Source organism: Cyrtonyx montezumae, unplaced genomic scaffold (assembly GCF_038088225.1).
Source record: "Cyrtonyx montezumae isolate F1298 unplaced genomic scaffold, pur_monq_1.0 scaffold_17, whole genome shotgun sequence".
In the NCBI taxonomy this organism is placed as follows: domain Eukaryota; kingdom Metazoa; phylum Chordata; class Aves; order Galliformes; family Odontophoridae; genus Cyrtonyx; species Cyrtonyx montezumae.
Window position 1 is genome coordinate 19,507,770 of NW_027071903.1, and position 18,953 is coordinate 19,526,722.

Sequence of the window (18,953 nt, forward strand, 5' to 3'; positions counted from 1 at the left end):
CCTCCCCAGGTAGCTCAAAGCCCTCTGACCATAGCTGATCTCTTCAGGCAGCCCATGGCAACTAGAGAGGTCACAGCTCTCCCCAAAGTCTTTGTTTCATTCTTCCTATGTGCATCTCAATGTGCTTCTGTGTGCAATTATCTGGAGCGAGTGAACAGGATTTTAGATAAACAAGAACCACAAACTGATTTAGCACGGAAAGCTCCAGGCAGAGTGCACAAAGCATGGCCCTGCACCACCTGGGACTGCAGGGACTGCTCAGACCCCGTAAGTGACATCGACACCTCCTTCACTGACCTCTACACGGGGTACGACCACGAAGACTTTGCTTATCATAGATACTGGCGCAAGGCAAGGCAAGCAAAACAATGAAGAGACTGTTGAGAAGACTGCTGAAATCCACCCAGCCCAGCTGTTTTACTGTGGCAGATTTCTGGACTGGAATACCCTCAGCACACCCCTTGCAAAACAAGACTGTTGCGTGATTTTACTTCTACTTCTGTTAACTGAAGGTATCTCTTTGATGCAGCATCTTCTCTATGTTAAAAATACTTTAAATACAAAACACTTCTTAATGCAAGCACACATTCAGAGTGCAGGGACAGAATCAATGGCCTGGGTTGGAAGGGACCTCAAGGATCACAAGTCTCCAACCCCATAGAACAGTTTCAGTTCTATGCCATCTGACAAATAGCTGTGGAAGTTACCCTTCCATTTCAATTCTCTCAACAGTTTTGCCCTCAGTCACTTTCAGGACTGTTTTTAACAACAACAAATAGAAAAGCTAATACATTTATCAACATCAGATCACACAGCTCCTAATCTGAAGCAAAGGCAATACTCATTACAGCATCATCCTTACATTCTTCATGTAAACCTGGAACTTTTCATATAGCCCAGTAGTCATCTCCACATGCTAAGTATCACATGCTGGGTTTGATTACTTGATGAGTTTTGTTAATGAATAATTCATCTGACTACCTTGATCATTCTCCAGTTTCACTAGAACCTCTCTGTCCCTGCTTGCTCTTGTATTACACGAAGTGACAAGCCATCTGTTACCTTGAGGCCCTGACAGCCACCAGGGCCTTGTTCTTCCCAGCTTGCTCCATCTGGAAGAACTGGCCAAGCAGCCTTATTGGCAACATCTGTAAAATAAATCTAACCAATTAAGCACAAAACCCTCAGGAGTTCTACCTCAGGAGATGTGCATCCCCTTCTTAAAAACTTACTTACAAGTAATATACTACCAGAGCCTATCTGATCCTTCTTGCTCACATTAAACTTCAGCCCCAATTTATTTCTTTAGCCCAACAGTAACATGGCTGTCTCTGAGAGGCACCTGGGAAAACTGAGTGAAACTGGAAGCAAATCCAGCAATGTGTGCTCAGACGAAGGACAGTTACAGCACAGAAAATATGAAAACCAGGGGGGAAAAAAAAAACAAAAAACCCAACAACATAGCTGCCCACAGAGTAGTAAGTCTGGAAACCATAACAAAACATGGTGAGTTAATGTGCAAGATTCTTTAAAGTTGTCAGACTACTTCCAGTGATCACTTGTAAATACAAAGGAGAATTATGGGGGGGGGGGGGGGGGTTAAGAAGTAAGATTGTAAATTTTCATATAATTTGTGCTCACCAACCTGGTCAGAATGAGCTGCCCCTCGCTGTCCGTGATGACATCTCTGCCATCTGTACTCAGTATGCATTAGTTATCAGTGCCACTCTGAGCCCACATCGGGACTATAACCCCAGAGGACTGCACAGCCTACCAATCAGAAATCTGAGCTACATTACCAAGAATCTAACTTCACAACTATGTACAAGAGTAATTAATATGGATAATACAGGTGTAATTGTTTTTCCTATCTCACCTCTTACAAATAACACTCAGGAATTATTCCCATGCTAGGCTATTGCCTCTGCACAATGCTGTGACCAGACTAAGCTTTTCTCCTCCCACCAGCTGATCTGAGAAGGATGCTGCTCAGGCAATAAGGCTAGATTACGTTCTGTAGTGCAGAAAACGCTCAAAACTGAAATAATTCTTTCCAATTGGGAAAATATTGATGGCAGCTGTGAGCTTAATAAGGGAAATCAGGTAAGAATTTAACATCGTTTAATTGTGCATCCAGAAAAAAAAAAAAACAACCACATTTAAAGAAATACCTGGAAAAACCAAGCATTTTATCTCTGCAGTTAAATTCAGAAATACCATGCACCTTGAAACAGATACAGTATCATACCACTGCACAAGAACACCGTGAGGCTTAATGACAATGCTGTTTGAAACCACTGGAGAAAAAGCATTCTCAGGAGATCTTGCTGCTGTAAGCCCCAGCTGGGCCTTACAGCAGGCAAAATAACATTATAGGATGGCAGGAAGAATCCTCCCACAAGCCTGAGTGCTCCTAACAGTCGTGCAGAGTGCATTAGCTGGTGGACAGGCAGAGCAGATGATACACAAGACTCATATCTGCTTCAATAATGCATGTGAAGGACCTCTGTGACTCCCTTTGCATAAACTTCAACTTCTTGTGCTCCAATCAGCAACATCAATTTGATTCTACTCTCTGTATGAAGGATAATGTGGTCCAAGGAAAGTATTCAATTTCTTTTTATTTAAAACACTGCAAATCAGTCATGAGAAAAATCACTGAATTTCTCCTATGCTGAACATTAAAGTGAATAAACAAAGTCTCTTCAAGGAATGTCTGTTAATTCTAAATGTGAAATGTTTCAAGTCTGAATCCTACGGTATGTCTGATACTGAAAACGTGTAGTACCACAGGACCTAAATGGCTTTGCTCTCTTTGGAGCTCATCAACATCGGGTAACAGACAAGAACACACCAATTCTTAAGCCCTTAAAGACTGCGAAGCTAACATAAGAATAAGGCCTTTTGTTTTCCTTCTAGCACCCCAGAGAGATGTTATCTACACAACAGTGCAGATCAGTTTTTTTCCTGAACCACCATAAAGGATTTCTGCTACCACTGGCAGAAAAGTGCATCTACACTAAATGAATATGACCTGCTGCAGTGGTTTTCAACCAGTTCTTTTCACTTTTATTAGAATACTGATCCCAGCCTGCTGTTTTTTGCAGAAAGTCAACCACATTTCAAAAAAAAAAAAAAAAAACCAACAACAAAAAAAACAACCCACATCTCTAAAGATAATCTGTGTGTGCAAACAAGCTTAGCATGCCAAAAGGTGAAGATTTTCATGTCTACATCTAAGCAAATCTCTTCTAGAAGAAAAGAGCCCAGCATCGAGCACTCCCCACGAAGTATCTCACAAAAACCTCATTGCTACACGGTGCAATCTGTATGCAAATAAAGATGACAGCATTGTTTTCAACTTCGGTACAATTCTGATAATATCAGCTCTTCAGCTATTTTAGAGAATCCTAGACATTTAGACTCTTTAGGGATTCGGAACAGTTTTGGTTTTCTTAATTTTTAATTTATCTGGCCTGGAAGTCACAGCCCTTTTTTCCTACTGTGATCTCCGACATCAGCAATGAACAGACAAACTACACCTACAGATCTCCTGGAGAGAAACAGTGTTAAACTTTAACCTCAATTTGCTCTCAGTTCAACTATCAGCTTGCAACCAAAAGGTCTTTCTTGGGGTGTTATGAAATTACATTTTCTCTGATCAATTTATAGCTACTGGAAATACAGTGGAACATTACCCGCACTTGAAAACACAATTCTGACTAAATGAAGCTGAAGTAATCTCTCTGTTTCTGATTTAAGATTTTAACATGGTACAAGGTAAAATCAGACATCCTCATTTGAAGACAGGTCACACTCTTAACTAACCAAACAGTGCAATTTATGAAAATAGCTTAAGCCATTTAAAAAGACTTGCCATTTTTTCGTGACGACTTCTGTATCGGAGCTGGCAGGCAGGTTTGTGCTGTTGCTAACTCAGGACTGGCTGCTTTTCCATGGTTGGCTTTTACCTTATCAGCCCAACTTACACCAGAAGGAGCCAGACGTGTCGCAGAAATTGCCACTGATGGGTTCCTGAATGAAAGTCAGAGCTCGTATTAGTATCTAATCAAAGAACAGAATGGTTCATTAGAAAACTTTTTATATCGTTACACTCCTTATTTGATCTTGGATTTTTTACCAACTCAGTATCATTGAAAGTGAATTCCAAAAAATGAAACCTATTTTCTCATTGTTTAAAAAAAAAAAAAAAAAGAGAAATCTGTTTATACTGAGCAATAAAACTATAAATTTATCACTAAAAAAAAAGAAGTTGTATAAAATTCAGCTCACTAACAGCACACAGATGCAGCAAGTTGAGTTGTCAGGTATTACCCTGACAGCCTATTACATAGGTCCAGTCACAGAGAGGACAGAAGGACACGCCTAGCAGTGCTACAGCTGGAGGAAAGCCTTCATGGAGATTCCTCATATAGAGAAGACAGTGAAACCAAACGGACTGGAAGCCAAATTCTCAGGTTGAAATGAAAAAAGAAAAGCCTAATGGTGAAAGATTCAACACTGTAGCAACACACAAACAGTTCCCACAAGCACTCCCTAATAGCAAGTTTTCACAATGATAACAATAAACACATGGTGAGTGCTGGCAGCCAAACAGAACAGCCCTTCTCTTGCATCTTCCTGGCTCCTGCCCAAGCGCACCAATGAATTGCAGAGAACCGTCTGCAACCGCTGCGTGTATGAGGAGTCAAAAAAGTGTATGTGCACGAAGTCTGCAGAGCAAGATCTGTTGTAAACACAGACCACACAAACCCACAGCAAGCTCTGTTTCTCTGGACAGTTGAGTAAACAAATGAATACAGCCATTTTCTACTACCTGCTCCACAGAAAGAAATCCCCAAGGCCAACCTCCCAACTTTTGGCAAGCTGCAAAGGTCCAACCTGGCATTTCCAGGGCTGCAGTGCTCTTGCAATTATTTTGGCTTGCCTGTTGTAAAAAGTGGCCATTTTCAGCACAAACGATTAAGCTTTATTTAAACAAATTCAACCAATAGGTTTGGGGTTTTTTTTTTATTTGAAAATGGTAACCTCCATTCCATCTGAGGAATGTCCCGTTATTGTCAGTAACAAGAATCATTTTATCTGCAATCACACAAGTGATTTACCTTCCAGGCTTTACAACAATGAGCAAACCGATCCAAGAAATCCAGCTGCCTGATTAGCTAACACAAAGCAGGGACGAAGAAATGGAGATCTTGCAAGTTTCAAACAAATACATAGAAAAGCCCTACGTAACTAGCCTGCTCAATATCTTAAGCCCAGTGGGACACCAAGAGGTTGTACTGCCATTTTTATCAAGGCAGCCACCAAAAAATGGCAGCCTCGTAAATACTTGGACAGTTTCTACAGTTCCCACCAATTCTAAGGGGATGTAATAAGAGAAAGCAGAAAGAAAAACTAACCAAAGCCCATGGGATGCACGAGGATATGAGCACAGCTACAAACCATAGCAGATATTTACAAAGCAACTGTATACAAATGAACAGTAAAAGTGTCAGAGACCAGTCTGATTTCCACAAGCACTCCAGCAGCAATCACAGGTCCCCACCGATCTCACATAGTTCCATACAGCTCAGCAAACACAGCATCACCCTGCACTTGCACAGTTCTGATGCTTGCTTTACGTTACTCCCACGTTACAGCAATTTACTGTGAAAAATTTATTAAGCACATTTTTGTGTTTAATAATGAAAGACATAACTGAATCCTTGCAGTATTAATTTCTGGATTTTTTTTAATTCAAAAAAGAATTTATTTCCTCGATACTCAAATTTTTCACTTGACTGCTCACACGAATTTCCCTCCAATCATCACACATTTAAGCAGACAACCTCCCTAACACTGCACGTTGATATCAATATATACAGACACCCTAACAGCATTGGTGCAATTTTTCCTAGTATTCATAATTGTTTGGGTTGTTTTTTTTTTTTTTAAGGATTTTTTGATATTCAAATGTTAAAAGATGAATATGTAGAGGTACTGAGCAGATATCCTAACACGCAATTTCAGCTGAGGTCATTCTTGCTACTTCTGAAAGAGTATGTTATGTGCTCTACACTGCAGCAAGCCTGAATGAACTCACAATGCACTCAGAAAGATTTACACTGGACACTTACTCTCCAAAACTGAAACAAATACCACCAAATAATGCTGCACCAAGACAGCATTTACACATGTTTCTGTTGAACTCCTTTCACGTAGTCATTTCATCTAAGTGAAAGATGCATTATTCTACTGCAAATTGTTTTATATTTAAACCTGTATCAATTCTGCTGCTCACTATCACCATCTCACCTTACATTTGGTCTTTCTGATCGATATTTACTTCTGCATACTCAGACAGCCACCCGCACTGCGCACACAGGCTGTTTTAAAATGCCAATTGCACACATTTTGACCTTAGTTTTACAGCAAGAAAAGAGTATTAAACATATAACACAAAATATGAAGGTAATCATACTTTAAGTTAATGTCTTCAGATCAATCAATCAATAAATACGCACTGAAATAGGCAAAAGATTCAAGACTTGACAGGATTTTCTTTTACAGAGCATTTGTGAAAAAAAGCAAATGCAAAAGTATGCATGTATAAGATTTAATAAACAGCAAAGCCATAGATTACTACAGAAGAATAGTGTACTCACTATCTCTGCCTCAGGTGAATCCTTACTTTAGCTTTAACAGACTTAACTGTTCTCTTACCCAAAATTTAAACTTCTTCGAGCATTGGACGTCACACTAATTCTATCTGACGAGGGACTTGGTATCACGTGGCGCCCTGGAGACATCTTCTTTACTTCCCAGGCCAGTGAAGTAGGTCTGCAAATCAAGGAAAGAAAAGGTTCAAAAATAAAAGTATATAGTTGTCCTCTCTCTGCATCTGTACATGCTGTGCGTTATTACTGAATGTAATCAGACACCTTTGCAATTGTTTCTACACCAAAGCCAAATTATATTACCCAGAATCAGAACAAAAATCATTCAGGCTTGCAAACTGCAATGCCTACTTAAAATAGTTTTATTTTCCTTCCAAATTCTTTTTCATTTTCATCACAATTCCCCGATAACACTATGAGGGAGGGAAGAACTCCCACTAGGTCCTCACACCAACTCTGTCCAAAGGAAAAATTTTCCTCCTGGTTCCCCACAACAGATATTACAATTCACCCAATTGGTAAATGGTTGCTACAGAAGCAATTTAACAAGAGTCAGAATGTGGATATAAATAAAAGGGAAAAAACTCCTGACATCTGATTACCTGCTTTGAGCATCAGTCTTCTCTAGCTTCTCCTGCAGCTGTATCCAGTCAATCAGGGCTTTGAAATCCCTCACGTAGTTATCAAGCATCATCAGGACTTCCTGAAAACCAACATTACATCAATCTCTGTATTTAAAAAGAAACAATCCCTCAGTACCAAAAAGAGACATGAACAGAAAGAAGGAAACCCAATGGTCTGCATCTTTCCTATCAAAAATAAAAACAAGAAAAACCCTGAAAGCAAAAGATGGCAAGTTTTGATGTGAGTTAATATTGAAACATGGATTCTATTGAAAAAATGGCACGTTTTCTAATCAAACCAGCTAGGCAGCTTCTAAAGGAAACTTATGGTGATACTTTGAGAAGTAACATGAGAAACCATTACATTTCATTTATGGAATCACTGCCTTTGACATAAACTTACAAGAAACAAACAAGATGACCTGCAAAATGCAAAGCTTATATTCTCTCCTTTTGTTATTATGCCTTAACAAGTGGAAAAAAGTCACTAATTCTGAACTTTGCAGTGGAGCGATTACATGTCCCCACTTTCACAACTTCAATACCAGATTATACTTCTTAACCATTAGAAACCAGTTTGCTTTCTACCACTTTATAAGTCACTTTTGAAGTGCATGGACTTGCTGATGAATTTACACATTATGTGACCTGATCACTGAAAGCTGCAACTGTGAACATTTTATGGCTTGAAAGATTCACAGATTGTCATAAAACAGCACAACTGGAAGAGATCTTAAGAGCAAACTGTCCCACAACTCTAGGTAGGTTTAGACACACACTGCCAGAAATCATGGGGCACGCTGCAATTTCACTTGATCACTGCAAAATCTTGATTAAGAAGTTAGAAGATTGCAAATCACGTGCGGCTCTCCAACACATAACATGAACTGTTGTGAAAAGACAAAGATTAACTCCACGTTACACGAGGAAGAAATTCACTGATGAAATGTCAACTGCTAAGCAATGTAGAACTGAATGTCTCGTTTCCAACACAAGGAGCCTCATGTTTAACTTGTAGCAGCTTTCACACACCAGAAAAATTGCATGCAACGCTCCTCCGACAACACGGTGAAAATCTAGACCCATAAATGAAGCCTGAATGCTAAAAGGAAAATATTAACCACGTTCTCAAATTCTTTCCTATGCCAAAGTCTTCAACGCTCATACTAAGAGAAATGTTCTCTTAGAAATTATTAGAGAGAAATACTTGGCAGATGACTGCAAACGAAAATGTGTTAAGTTCCTGTAGGCAAAACTAAAGATTTTACCAATAAACATTTCAGCACTGACCAGTGTGGCTGCAGTGTCCCAGCAGAGCCAGCTAATGCTTTTGTAACATCACTTCCTATCTGGCTCTACCTGTGGCACAAAAAGGATCTTCCTACACACACTGCATTCTTCTGCGTACCATTTAATGATGACGATTCGTTTTGTTTAACAAATGCAAGTTTGAAAGTCAGGTTTAGTTTGCACATACACATTCATTAGCACAGATAACAGACCCGGAGCATATGCTTTTTGTTATATTGAACAAGTCACACGAAAGTTAAACACAATACTGCTGCTGATCTAAAAGTTGTTCTTTGTTTTGAAATCCTCCACAAAAAAGCAAACAAAAATCTTTCTTACAAGGCAGCTAGTTTACAGCACTAAAATAATTCATAAGTAAGGTCTGCTACAAGGCATGAACGAGTCGAGTATTTCAGGCAGCTCTTTTTTTTTTCCAGTTTCACTAATAAAATTTCAGCTTTCTAATTCAATTCACGTCCATTTCAGCCAGCCTACGCTACGCCGTGCTGGCTGTTATTAACAATAAGGGCATAGAAAACAAAATTTAATTCTGAATCATTTACTTTTCAAGTCTGTCACTGAGATATTCCTCAAAAGAAAAAAAAAATGAATCCATGTGAATAGGAGATCCATTTCTGAATTTAGCAGGCACATGAAAAAAATACAATAAATGGCTTAACCTATTTTAAGGAATGTTTAGCTGCACATTATCAGAAATGATCAGAGCAGAACCATGCAGCTGTAATCCGAGTCATGTTCTACGAACAAGGGAATACAAACAAGACAAGCAGCTGGAGCTGCCCCACATCCACTGATGCACATCTTTCTCCCTAAAGCTATGAGGGCCATTTTGTCAAGCAGGATGGAGCAGAACAAAAGTGGCTCTGAAAGCGCCGTTACAGGCATCCAGATAACTACATATAGATGTACAGCTAAAATTACCAATTAGTTTACCAATTGGCTGCAACGGATTCGATTGGTTTGTAATTAATTCGAGTTAGCGGCGCATACGGCGGGCCACTTGGCGCCATCCCTTTGTCCTGCTGACACACAATCCCGGCGTGTGGGGCTCCAGGGTCCTGGACATCAATACAGCCCTGCGCCTTACCTACGGCACGGAGGGGAGCAGATATACCCTGCGGTGCTGAAGCAGTGGAAACTCGTACCACTTGAGAAGGTGCTGACAAAAAGGAACCTTTATGGGGTAGACTATGGCTGCGCGAGAGTCAAAACAATTTTAAATCCCATTATTTTTCAAGGTCGTAACCATCCTGCACGGTTTTTAAAGAGGCAGTTCAAACTGAAAAAGAAAGCAATACTGTTTAAAAAAAAATAGGTTAGAGGAGAACCAGTGGCATAAAGCTAGGAACGCTCACAAAGCAGCTCCTGTTTCTCCCTGCCCTCCATCATTCTGATGCACAATCCTGCACGTTAAGAAGGATCTCTCTGGGCTTTTCCTTTTCTCTAGCTCTCAGCCATTGCTTCCCTCTTTACATACATATTTACCTTTAAGTTCTGCCCTCGTCACTCGGGTGATCACATTAACTACTTTCCAAACAAGAAGGATCTCTGTAAATAGAACAGCTGCATCAGGATAATCCTATATTCCTGAATCACAACTGTCTTGACTTGGGCCCTCGGTGGGCTGATTGTAATCTCTAGAAACAGAGGTTCACTGTTTGGAAGTCATGTCACTGATTGAAACATCATCTTCTCCACTTATTCTCCCATTCTCAAGTAAGGAAGAAGAAAAAGTGCACAGAGAGAAAAAAGAGGGAAGAATGGGAGACTGCAAAATCTTAAGATCACTTCAATTCAAAACCACAGAATGCATCAGAGAAATGAACTACGTTGCCACATCTGTATTTTCACTTATGAGTAGAAATGCACAGTATTATAATGTTTTATAAATTAAGCATGTTTTGTTCTCTTTATCAGTAGTGAGTATTTTAGACTATGGTTTTAGCAGAGGAAGTTTAATTTTCATGCACTGCAGCACACACTGAAAGGCAGCCGGAGCCCCTTCTACCTTTCTTTCAACTTCAGTTTTTAAGATCAATTGGGTATAAGTTGGCACAGAAATCAGGGGACACATGCAAGGACTCGCATGAACATAACTTACTTATCAAAAAAATGGTATACATGCTGTCAAGCATGAAGGGCCAGGAATGGGATCATCCAGGCCGCCAGACAGAAGACACCCCGGTTTTTCAGTAGTTGGCTACCTGTCCTGAACCCACTCTAAAAAAGAATCAATCATCATTCCGAAAGACCTCAGCTACTCCCCCTGGCGAGGCTGAATGCACACTCACCGCTCCATTTTCTCTGTTAGCTTTGGTGGTTTTGATTCAGCTGCAGAAGATGACAACAATGAAAATGTGCATGTCCCAGAAGAGGCAGGAGTACTTGCAGGAGAGATTTTCTCTTGGTACTGACCGTTGCAATACAGTCACACATGTTTATTCAAGAAGAGACACACATGCAACTCTTCCTAAATAACTTCACTCTCAGAAACAGAACTTATTTAATAAAGTGAGAAGCAGCAGCCTGTCATACTCCTGACATATCCCGACTGCAGAAATAGACCTTTTCTAACAATTTGAGAACATTTCAAAATGTATATTCCATAAAACTCAGGAGATATCTGAAAAACTGTCTTGTGAGAAAGACAGAAAGAAATTAGACATGTTCTAATTTATACATCGCTGTCTTAGGCTTTCAGGGAACTCTGAATCACCTTGGTTTTACCGAGTACATTGCATCATACAGAATACACTTCAGTCCATTCTGAATTTCTCCTTCTAACTGGAAATGTTCTTCTAAGGCTTCCAAGACTGAAGACATCTGTACAAGGACGTATTACATCAATGCCCAAAACAGTTATGGAATTGACAGAAGTGCACTTAATAGATGACAAATAACTATCGATAAGAATTTAGGTGTAGAAAGCAAGTGATGCTAAATAAACATTAATTAAAAATCACTTTGATTTCACACAGCTTTAGTTCATCTCTGATTCCTTTTAAAGTCAAAATTATTTCTCTTAGGGACCCAGAGGAAACCAGGACACTCGAACAAGAATAATGCATCCAAACAGAATCCTCTGAGGCCATTGTTCAGGAAATAAATTATTTCAGAAGCGCTCTTGGGATGCTTTTAGGATTTGTGTCACTACAAGGAAAGAACTGAAATTCATATATAACAAATCATTTCTCCCTAAAAATATCAAACTCAGATTCCCTTTTTTTTTCTTCCCCTCCCTCCCTGGAATCAGATAAGCACAGCTACAAAACTGAAGCTTATGGATAACAAAGTAAAACCGTGTATCTTCCAGAAAGTGAAAGGGACAGAGTTGAACCGGCTCTTACATCAGTGAAAATGCACTCAGGATCCTGTCTGGATCAACTCGACCATCATTCTGAACCACTGGAGATTTCCTTTGCACTGAACTTAGGAAAACCTTCAGTTTTTCCTACCTACAGCTTCAAAACATCTAGAAACAGTTACATTTCCTTGGCTGCCTCACAAGCCAGCAATCAGATGGATGTCTGCGGGTCTCAGCCTGCATGCAGAGATGGGAATTGTTAGAATTAGCATACCCTGAACTAAAAACAGCCCTCACAAGGTGATCTCAGCAAGAGGCCCTAATGAAGAAAGTTCCCTTCCCCTTCAGGGAGGCCTTCAATCAACTGAAACGGTGCTAAATCTCTCCCAGAGATCTCCCTTGCTTGGAAGGCCTGGAATGAAGTCGTTTCAGCTGGTTCTTTTGCAGAACAGCATCGTACAATACATCAGCTCTCCTAAAAGAGAGGCTTTACCCACCTCCTCTTCACAGTACCTTGAACTTCCTTTTTATTTTATTTTTTAAGAGGGAATAAAAAAGTAGAATGAAATTTTGTATTGAACTGCTCTCAAGGTATCTATCTGTAAGCATCACAAAGATAACACATTAGATCTCCTAGTAAGAATTTGGTGGGAATATACCAATAAATGTTACGTAGAAAGGTAAGAGCTTGTACAAGTATTAAGTGAAGCCAAACAGAAACCTAAAAAGAAGCGAGCTAATTTTTTTTTGCATCATAAAATCCAACTTCTTCCACAAAAAAGAAAAAAAAAAGCTGAAGTCATGAACACATGCCAAGGAAAAGTGAAAAATACACTCATTACATTTCAGGGAGTCTGAAAATCTTCTAGATCCATATGGCTGATCCAATTACTCAAACTTCATCAATAAGTGTGTGTGTGGGGGGGGGGGGGGGGGGAAAGGGGAGAAGGAGGTTAAATAATTTAAATACCCCCTTATCCAGTCCCTGAGACACCAAAAACCAAAAAACAACTCCAGCAGAAATTTCTCTCTCGCACTAACCAAGACTCCCCTGGCTATGGGATCTTGGAACCTATCTCCTTCTATCTACACCTCCTTTTAGGATACAGAAGGCAGTGCAAAGGATCTCTTGCACAAGCACAACTCGTTTTTTTGGGTGTTAAGCTCACCACCTGAGCAATACGAGGAAGTACAACATTCACAGAATCGTTAGAGACACACACCTAGCTAATACATAAAACAGCCATATTTTCAACTGTTCAAGGTTGTAGTCAGTTATTACAGCTAATCTCTATCTCTAATCACTACCAGACAAATCAATTCATGTATAGTAGAACGATCCATAAATTTGAGAATACATTATTTCTTGCATACACATTTCAAACTTCTTCATTGTATCTTTGTACATGGAGCATCAGAGCCATATCCACCTATATGCTTTGAGAGTTCTCTGACAAATCAATGGCAAAACACCACCTACAGCAGAGCCCAAAGTTGAGAGAAAACATACACGACTGATCTTCTTACACACATCTCCACTGTTTGTATCCTCACCACAATCCTTCGTCTGCAGTTTCAACCACAACCAGCCACCAGAGCCCTTTCCCATCCATGAGCGTCAAACCTCATCTTTAGTGACAACATAATCAATAAAATGATACCAACTCGTAAGACTACAGGAAAGCAAAAGGTACAAAATCAAAACTAAACTCCTTTGCACCAGGTTTCAGGTGCCTGAATTCACCCCACTTCAATTTTACAACGGTCCTCTTTTAGTGTGATCTTATCACAGCTAAAACACTCAAGGAGAACGGCACGGCCCATTTGGCCAAAGCACAACGTTGAGGTATCGTTTAAAACACAACTTTACCATTCTGGATCCTTATTTAATGTTATCCCCCACACATGTCCAGCAGTAATAAAACCTACACTTTTGTCAAACATGGTTGAAAGTTAAACAGAAAACCACGGGAATCAGGAATTGCCATTAATTGCTTATTTACACCAGAAACACACCAAATCCCTTCCCATTGAGCTGGTTGGTCTGTTGGAATCTTGTGTATGATTTTAACCAACACATAATGTAAAAGGTTAGCAAAAATAGAATGCAAAAGTAAAGCTATCCCATTCCAATTCCAGCAAATTCAGTAAAATACAGAGTGAATGTTTCTTAAAATATTTTGACACTGAACACAATCAATGGAAAAAGTGTAAGAATGTGCAGAACTACTGTCCAAAGAGGAAAAAATGTGAGTAATGACTGACACTTAATAGTAACCTTCACAAGAGCATCTTCACAGACAAAAGACCGAAGCACAAACATGTGTCTCACCTGCTGAAGGAACTTTTTTTTTTTTTGCTGGAAAGAAAACATAATTTTAAAAGTAAAAGCAACGTGAAAGCTCCATGTTTTATGACATACGATGCTCAACGTCCTTGTTTACTCAGTTTTTGCTTTTTCCACCCACATTCTGCAAACACGTAATCTGATGCCTGTGGATACATACATCACTGTCAAGCATCTCTGAAAATGAAGACCTTCCACTTGGGCTGCACAGTATCTCCATCTGAGAGCAGATTGAGTAGCACGATTAAAATGCTGAATGATAGCTAACCCCTAAAATATGTGATAATGATACAAATATGCTACTGTTCTTTCGGGCACAGAGGTTTAAAATGGTAATCTAATTACCATGCAAGGCTGACTGATTTTCTTAAACCAAGAAAGTCTTCAGAGAAGTTTCCTGAACAGGAAGACAGCTCAGTATCAACATGGTAAATTGTGTTAGAGCAACCCACGATTTGGAAGCCTCTAGCTACTGTTCAGTTTCCCAATCTGCTTTCAATGAAATGTATTTGTACACTAATCTTAAAGTCAATTTGGCAGTGTCTGATTACAGCAGAGAACTAGATGCATACGATAAGAAAATTGTTTACTTAAATGGATACATATAATCTTTTATACAGTGATTAGATAATCAGTTCCAGAACGCGTCGAGTTCTCAGCTGTATTTAACAGGAATGCTGAAAAAATGCATCTTCCACTTTCCTTTGAAAACGTATTCTTCCAGCTTCTCTCAGTGCTTGAAATTAACCCAATTTCTAAAGAGTAAATTACTCTTTTTAAATGACAATGGTTTTTCTGTGGATCTACTGAAAAAAAATCATCATGGTTCAGCCATCAGAGTTTTAAATCTTATTACAAATACAGGTTTATCAGAAATTAGGAACAACATCCCAACCACACATGGCTTATGCTTGACTAGCCATCATTCTCTTATCACCGCAGGGAATCAGAAGAATGATAACTAATTACCAAAAAAGTGAGGAATGTGCAATTTCAGCATTTAACAACAAGCCAAAGAATGGGACAAGGGCTGAATCACAACAGTGCCACCTACAGCAAGGAACGTGATAGGGAAAAATAAAAAACATTCCATTTGAAAATTAATTAAATCAGAACTTGATAAGCTGAATGTGACTTAATTAAAAAAGAAAAGAGATGTAATGGCATTATAAAATATATAAAAATTGCTGCCTAAAATGCTTTCATCTTGTTAAATCTGAACAAACATGCCACCAGTTCTCCCATCCCCTAACCTCCACTAAGCACAAGCACACTTCCGAGGCTCTAAATCCTTATTTGCTCTTCGCATTTCTTTTTAGTACAGAGCAAAAAGAGCAATAAGAACCACGTGGCAGCAGGCAGACAGGACTGCTGAGATCTTACCTTGCATTCTACCACGCTCTGATCCGACTCACACGTAACATAGATTTCATCAACTGCCCGCCTCAGGTTGTCAAAAAGAAATGCCCAGTACCGAGCTCGCAGATCAACTTTTCGAGGCTGCCGTGCCTTCGTTGGGCTTTTGTCAAAGGTTTTATCTCCTGCTGCTGCTGCTAATTTACACTCTGGGTTATTGTTCTAAAGAAAACAAGACACAAAGGAAAACAACAATGAAGTACAGTAAGGGGTTGCACTTCTGTGCAATACATTTTTCCCATTACATTTAAACATTTGTAAGCAAGTATTTCACTGAAGACTATGGCATACCACTGATCTGAGTTTTTAAAATGCTCTTTCTTACCTTAAATAAACACAACCAGTACTCAGAACCAATTTCTGATTCTTCAGCAATTATAACTCAACATTTGCTCTGCGCAGTGCATGACATTCTGCCTCTTACACACATCACTGTGTTTTGTTTTCTAGCTACATTTCCCCAGCACTCTGACACCAGGAAACCACACACAACTTCAGCAAGAGAGTTTAGAAACAATCTCTGAGCAGTAAGGTCAGTGAAACGCTGATGCGATGCTACTGTGGCTAGCTCCATACCTTACAGCTACACTTCAGAAAAGATGCAAGTGCTGAATGAGTTACAAAAGAAACTTTCCACCTTGAGAAGACCTTTTGCAGTAAGATTTCCACTCACCATTTTGGGAGCATAGCAAGCTCAGTTCAGCCCAGCGTAAGCACTGAGCAGCTCCTACTGATGCCAAGTCTGAACCTGTTCTTGTGCTGTTCTAGCTTGTAATGAACAACTTTCACTGCAACAAATCTGCTGTCTGATGTTCAGTGTTAATATGCACACTAATTGCTTTAGTACTACTTTGCTGCACAGAATACAGAGGACTGCCAGCATACTGAATGTGATGAAAACAAAGGAAAACATCCAACTGCCTGCATGAATGCTGGCACAGAGAGGAACCACAAATACCTTCTTGGAGGTATGTTATGTAGTTGTTAACCTTGAGCATTCAGGTCTGTCACGTGGGGACAGTTATATCTGATATATCCCGGTTCATTGCAGGGGAGCTGGACTAGATGGCCTTTAAGTGTCCTTTCCAACTCAAACAATTCTATGATTCACCCGGAATGCTCTGTTTCTGCAATGCAGTCTCAGCACAGCAGTCCCACACAGAGTAGTCACCAAATAACAATAAAGTATTCTTCTCCCAAAAACACAGTATTTCCAGAATTCCAAGTGCTAGAACAGAGACAGCTCCAACTATGTAGCACGTTACTCCCATCCAAAAGGTTCTGTGAGGCTAGATCAGCTTACAGGGCACCCCACTACTTCAATAAAATCCTCCCCACTACAAGTAAACTAGGACACAGTGTTTGTAACATCCTAGCAAGCAAGGAGAGAACACCAGGATAAGAGTTGCTGAACTAAGCTGTGAAATCAACATGCTTATGTTTTAAAGATGTAAGCACATTCCTATACGAGCAGAACATCTCCAAAAACAAAAAACAAAAAAAAACCACTAACATATTCCATGTGCTATAATGTCAAAATATGAAGGACTGTCTCAAAATGCTAGATGGCTAAAGACACACTCGCAGCTGAAGCCATTAATCAACAAAAAGTAATGGTTAAATATAATAAACATTAATAAATACTGGAGTATTACTATAATAAAGTAAAACAATCCGACCATTCACACAGGAAAAACATGACTAAGTGCAGTGTCTTTTCAATACTCAAGAGCAAGACTTGCCTTCTGGTTGTAACTCTGAAGTGTTACTCATCAGGACTGATTTTTTTTTTTCTTCCCAAAATATGGCGTACTGAAATTTTAAACCAGAATTTCTCAGCCATTAGTAAGTGAGGTCAGCAAATAGAGCACTTCCTGAAATCAGAAGTCTGGCAGAAAGGCAGCCTTTGCATAAGCAGCAAGCTTATAGGACAAATATCCAATGTGACTTTATTGTTGAGCTGCACTGGCCTTAAAATAACTTCAGTGCCAAGAAGTCATGAATACAGAGATTAGGAAATGGCAAACAGAGAAGCTGAGGAATACAGTCTACATTGTGGCATTTTTTGAACTCCATTTTAAAGCTTGTATCCTGCACAGATACAACACGGGTATACTTTTGTACCAATATTGTTCAGCAGATAACGCAACAACAGTATTGTTTTTTACACTGCAAATTTTATGTCAAAATCAAACATGAGTAGATACCTGTTTTGCAGTCTTGTGTTTCCCTTGAGATGCTGTCTTTGCTTTTCCAGCAGCTTGCCATTTCGATTTTCCTGCAAGAGAAGCATTTTAACAAAAAAGATACAGCATTTTAAAATGCACATATTCAGTCTTGCAATGTACCGATATGGGCACAATTAATGAGTTAAAAGGTTCATAAGAATTTACATTCCTATGTAGCTCAGTATGGGGATGATGCCAGAAAACACGCAGAACGAAAAGAAATTTCAAAGGAAGTCAAAAACTGCAGGCTTCCTCCAGCACAGAAAAACCACCTGCAAACACTCCATGCCTCTGAAAATCATATAGTGACAACTGAGAGGTCAAACACTGGTTTTCTACATCAACTTTCAAACACCTTCAGTGACTCTGTTTCATGATATCAAGTAACATTACAAAATTAAAACAAGGAAGGTACCTTTTCAGATAATTCAGATATGACCACTTCTGACGAAGGCAAGAGTACTGCTTAGCAGAGATCTACACTTAAGTAAAGGTTTCAACGTTATTTATCTTGATGAAACCATGCAAATAAATGTATTAATTGCATACAGCTCCCTCACAGCCCAGGGAGATGGCTCTTGAGTTTCAGAACTGCTCAGTTCAGTCTTCAGCAGTACTTAAGCCAAATTCCCTAACGCAGCCCAGCTGTTCTACATTGCTGTGGTGATGCAAAGCAGCTGTAAACCCGCCTTAATCAAGCAGTTGTACAGCTGGTTTGCATCACTGCCTGTTGGAGGGAACAAGACCTTTAATTTTAAGGCAAATTGAAAAGTATTTGCTAGATAATTCATTTTTGAAATGCTACATTAGCCAAAACAACAGGTACAAATTAATACATTGGAATCAATTTAGCGGCGTTCCAGCGAGAAGCTGATTCAGCCACCTGATGTATTAAAACTTCCTATCTACCAAAAAACTTTAACTGTGCATCACTTATGTCCCAGTTATGGCAACAGCAATATTCCAGTCACCAAGATCTCTAACCTCAGATCATTCACATTCTGGACAAAGACTATTTCAAGTGCAGTAGCACACAGAACTTGC

General features: G+C 39.5%; 1 protein-coding gene across 1 annotated transcript in view; it reads right to left on the bottom strand.

Annotated features, from left to right (window-relative positions):
- SCAPER (S-phase cyclin A associated protein in the ER) overlaps positions 1-18,953 on the bottom strand; it is a 141,276-nt gene that overhangs the window by 113,941 nt on the left and 8,382 nt on the right. The window contains exons 4-8 of the mRNA XM_065733596.1: positions 17,889-17,959; positions 15,649-15,843; positions 7,283-7,383; positions 6,727-6,843; positions 3,878-4,035 (exon numbers count right to left, since the gene is read on the bottom strand). Coding sequence (XP_065589668.1) covers positions 3,878-4,035; positions 6,727-6,843; positions 7,283-7,383; positions 15,649-15,843; positions 17,889-17,959 — 642 coding nt within the window. The remainder of the gene's footprint in view (positions 1-3,877; positions 4,036-6,726; positions 6,844-7,282; positions 7,384-15,648; positions 15,844-17,888; positions 17,960-18,953) is intronic.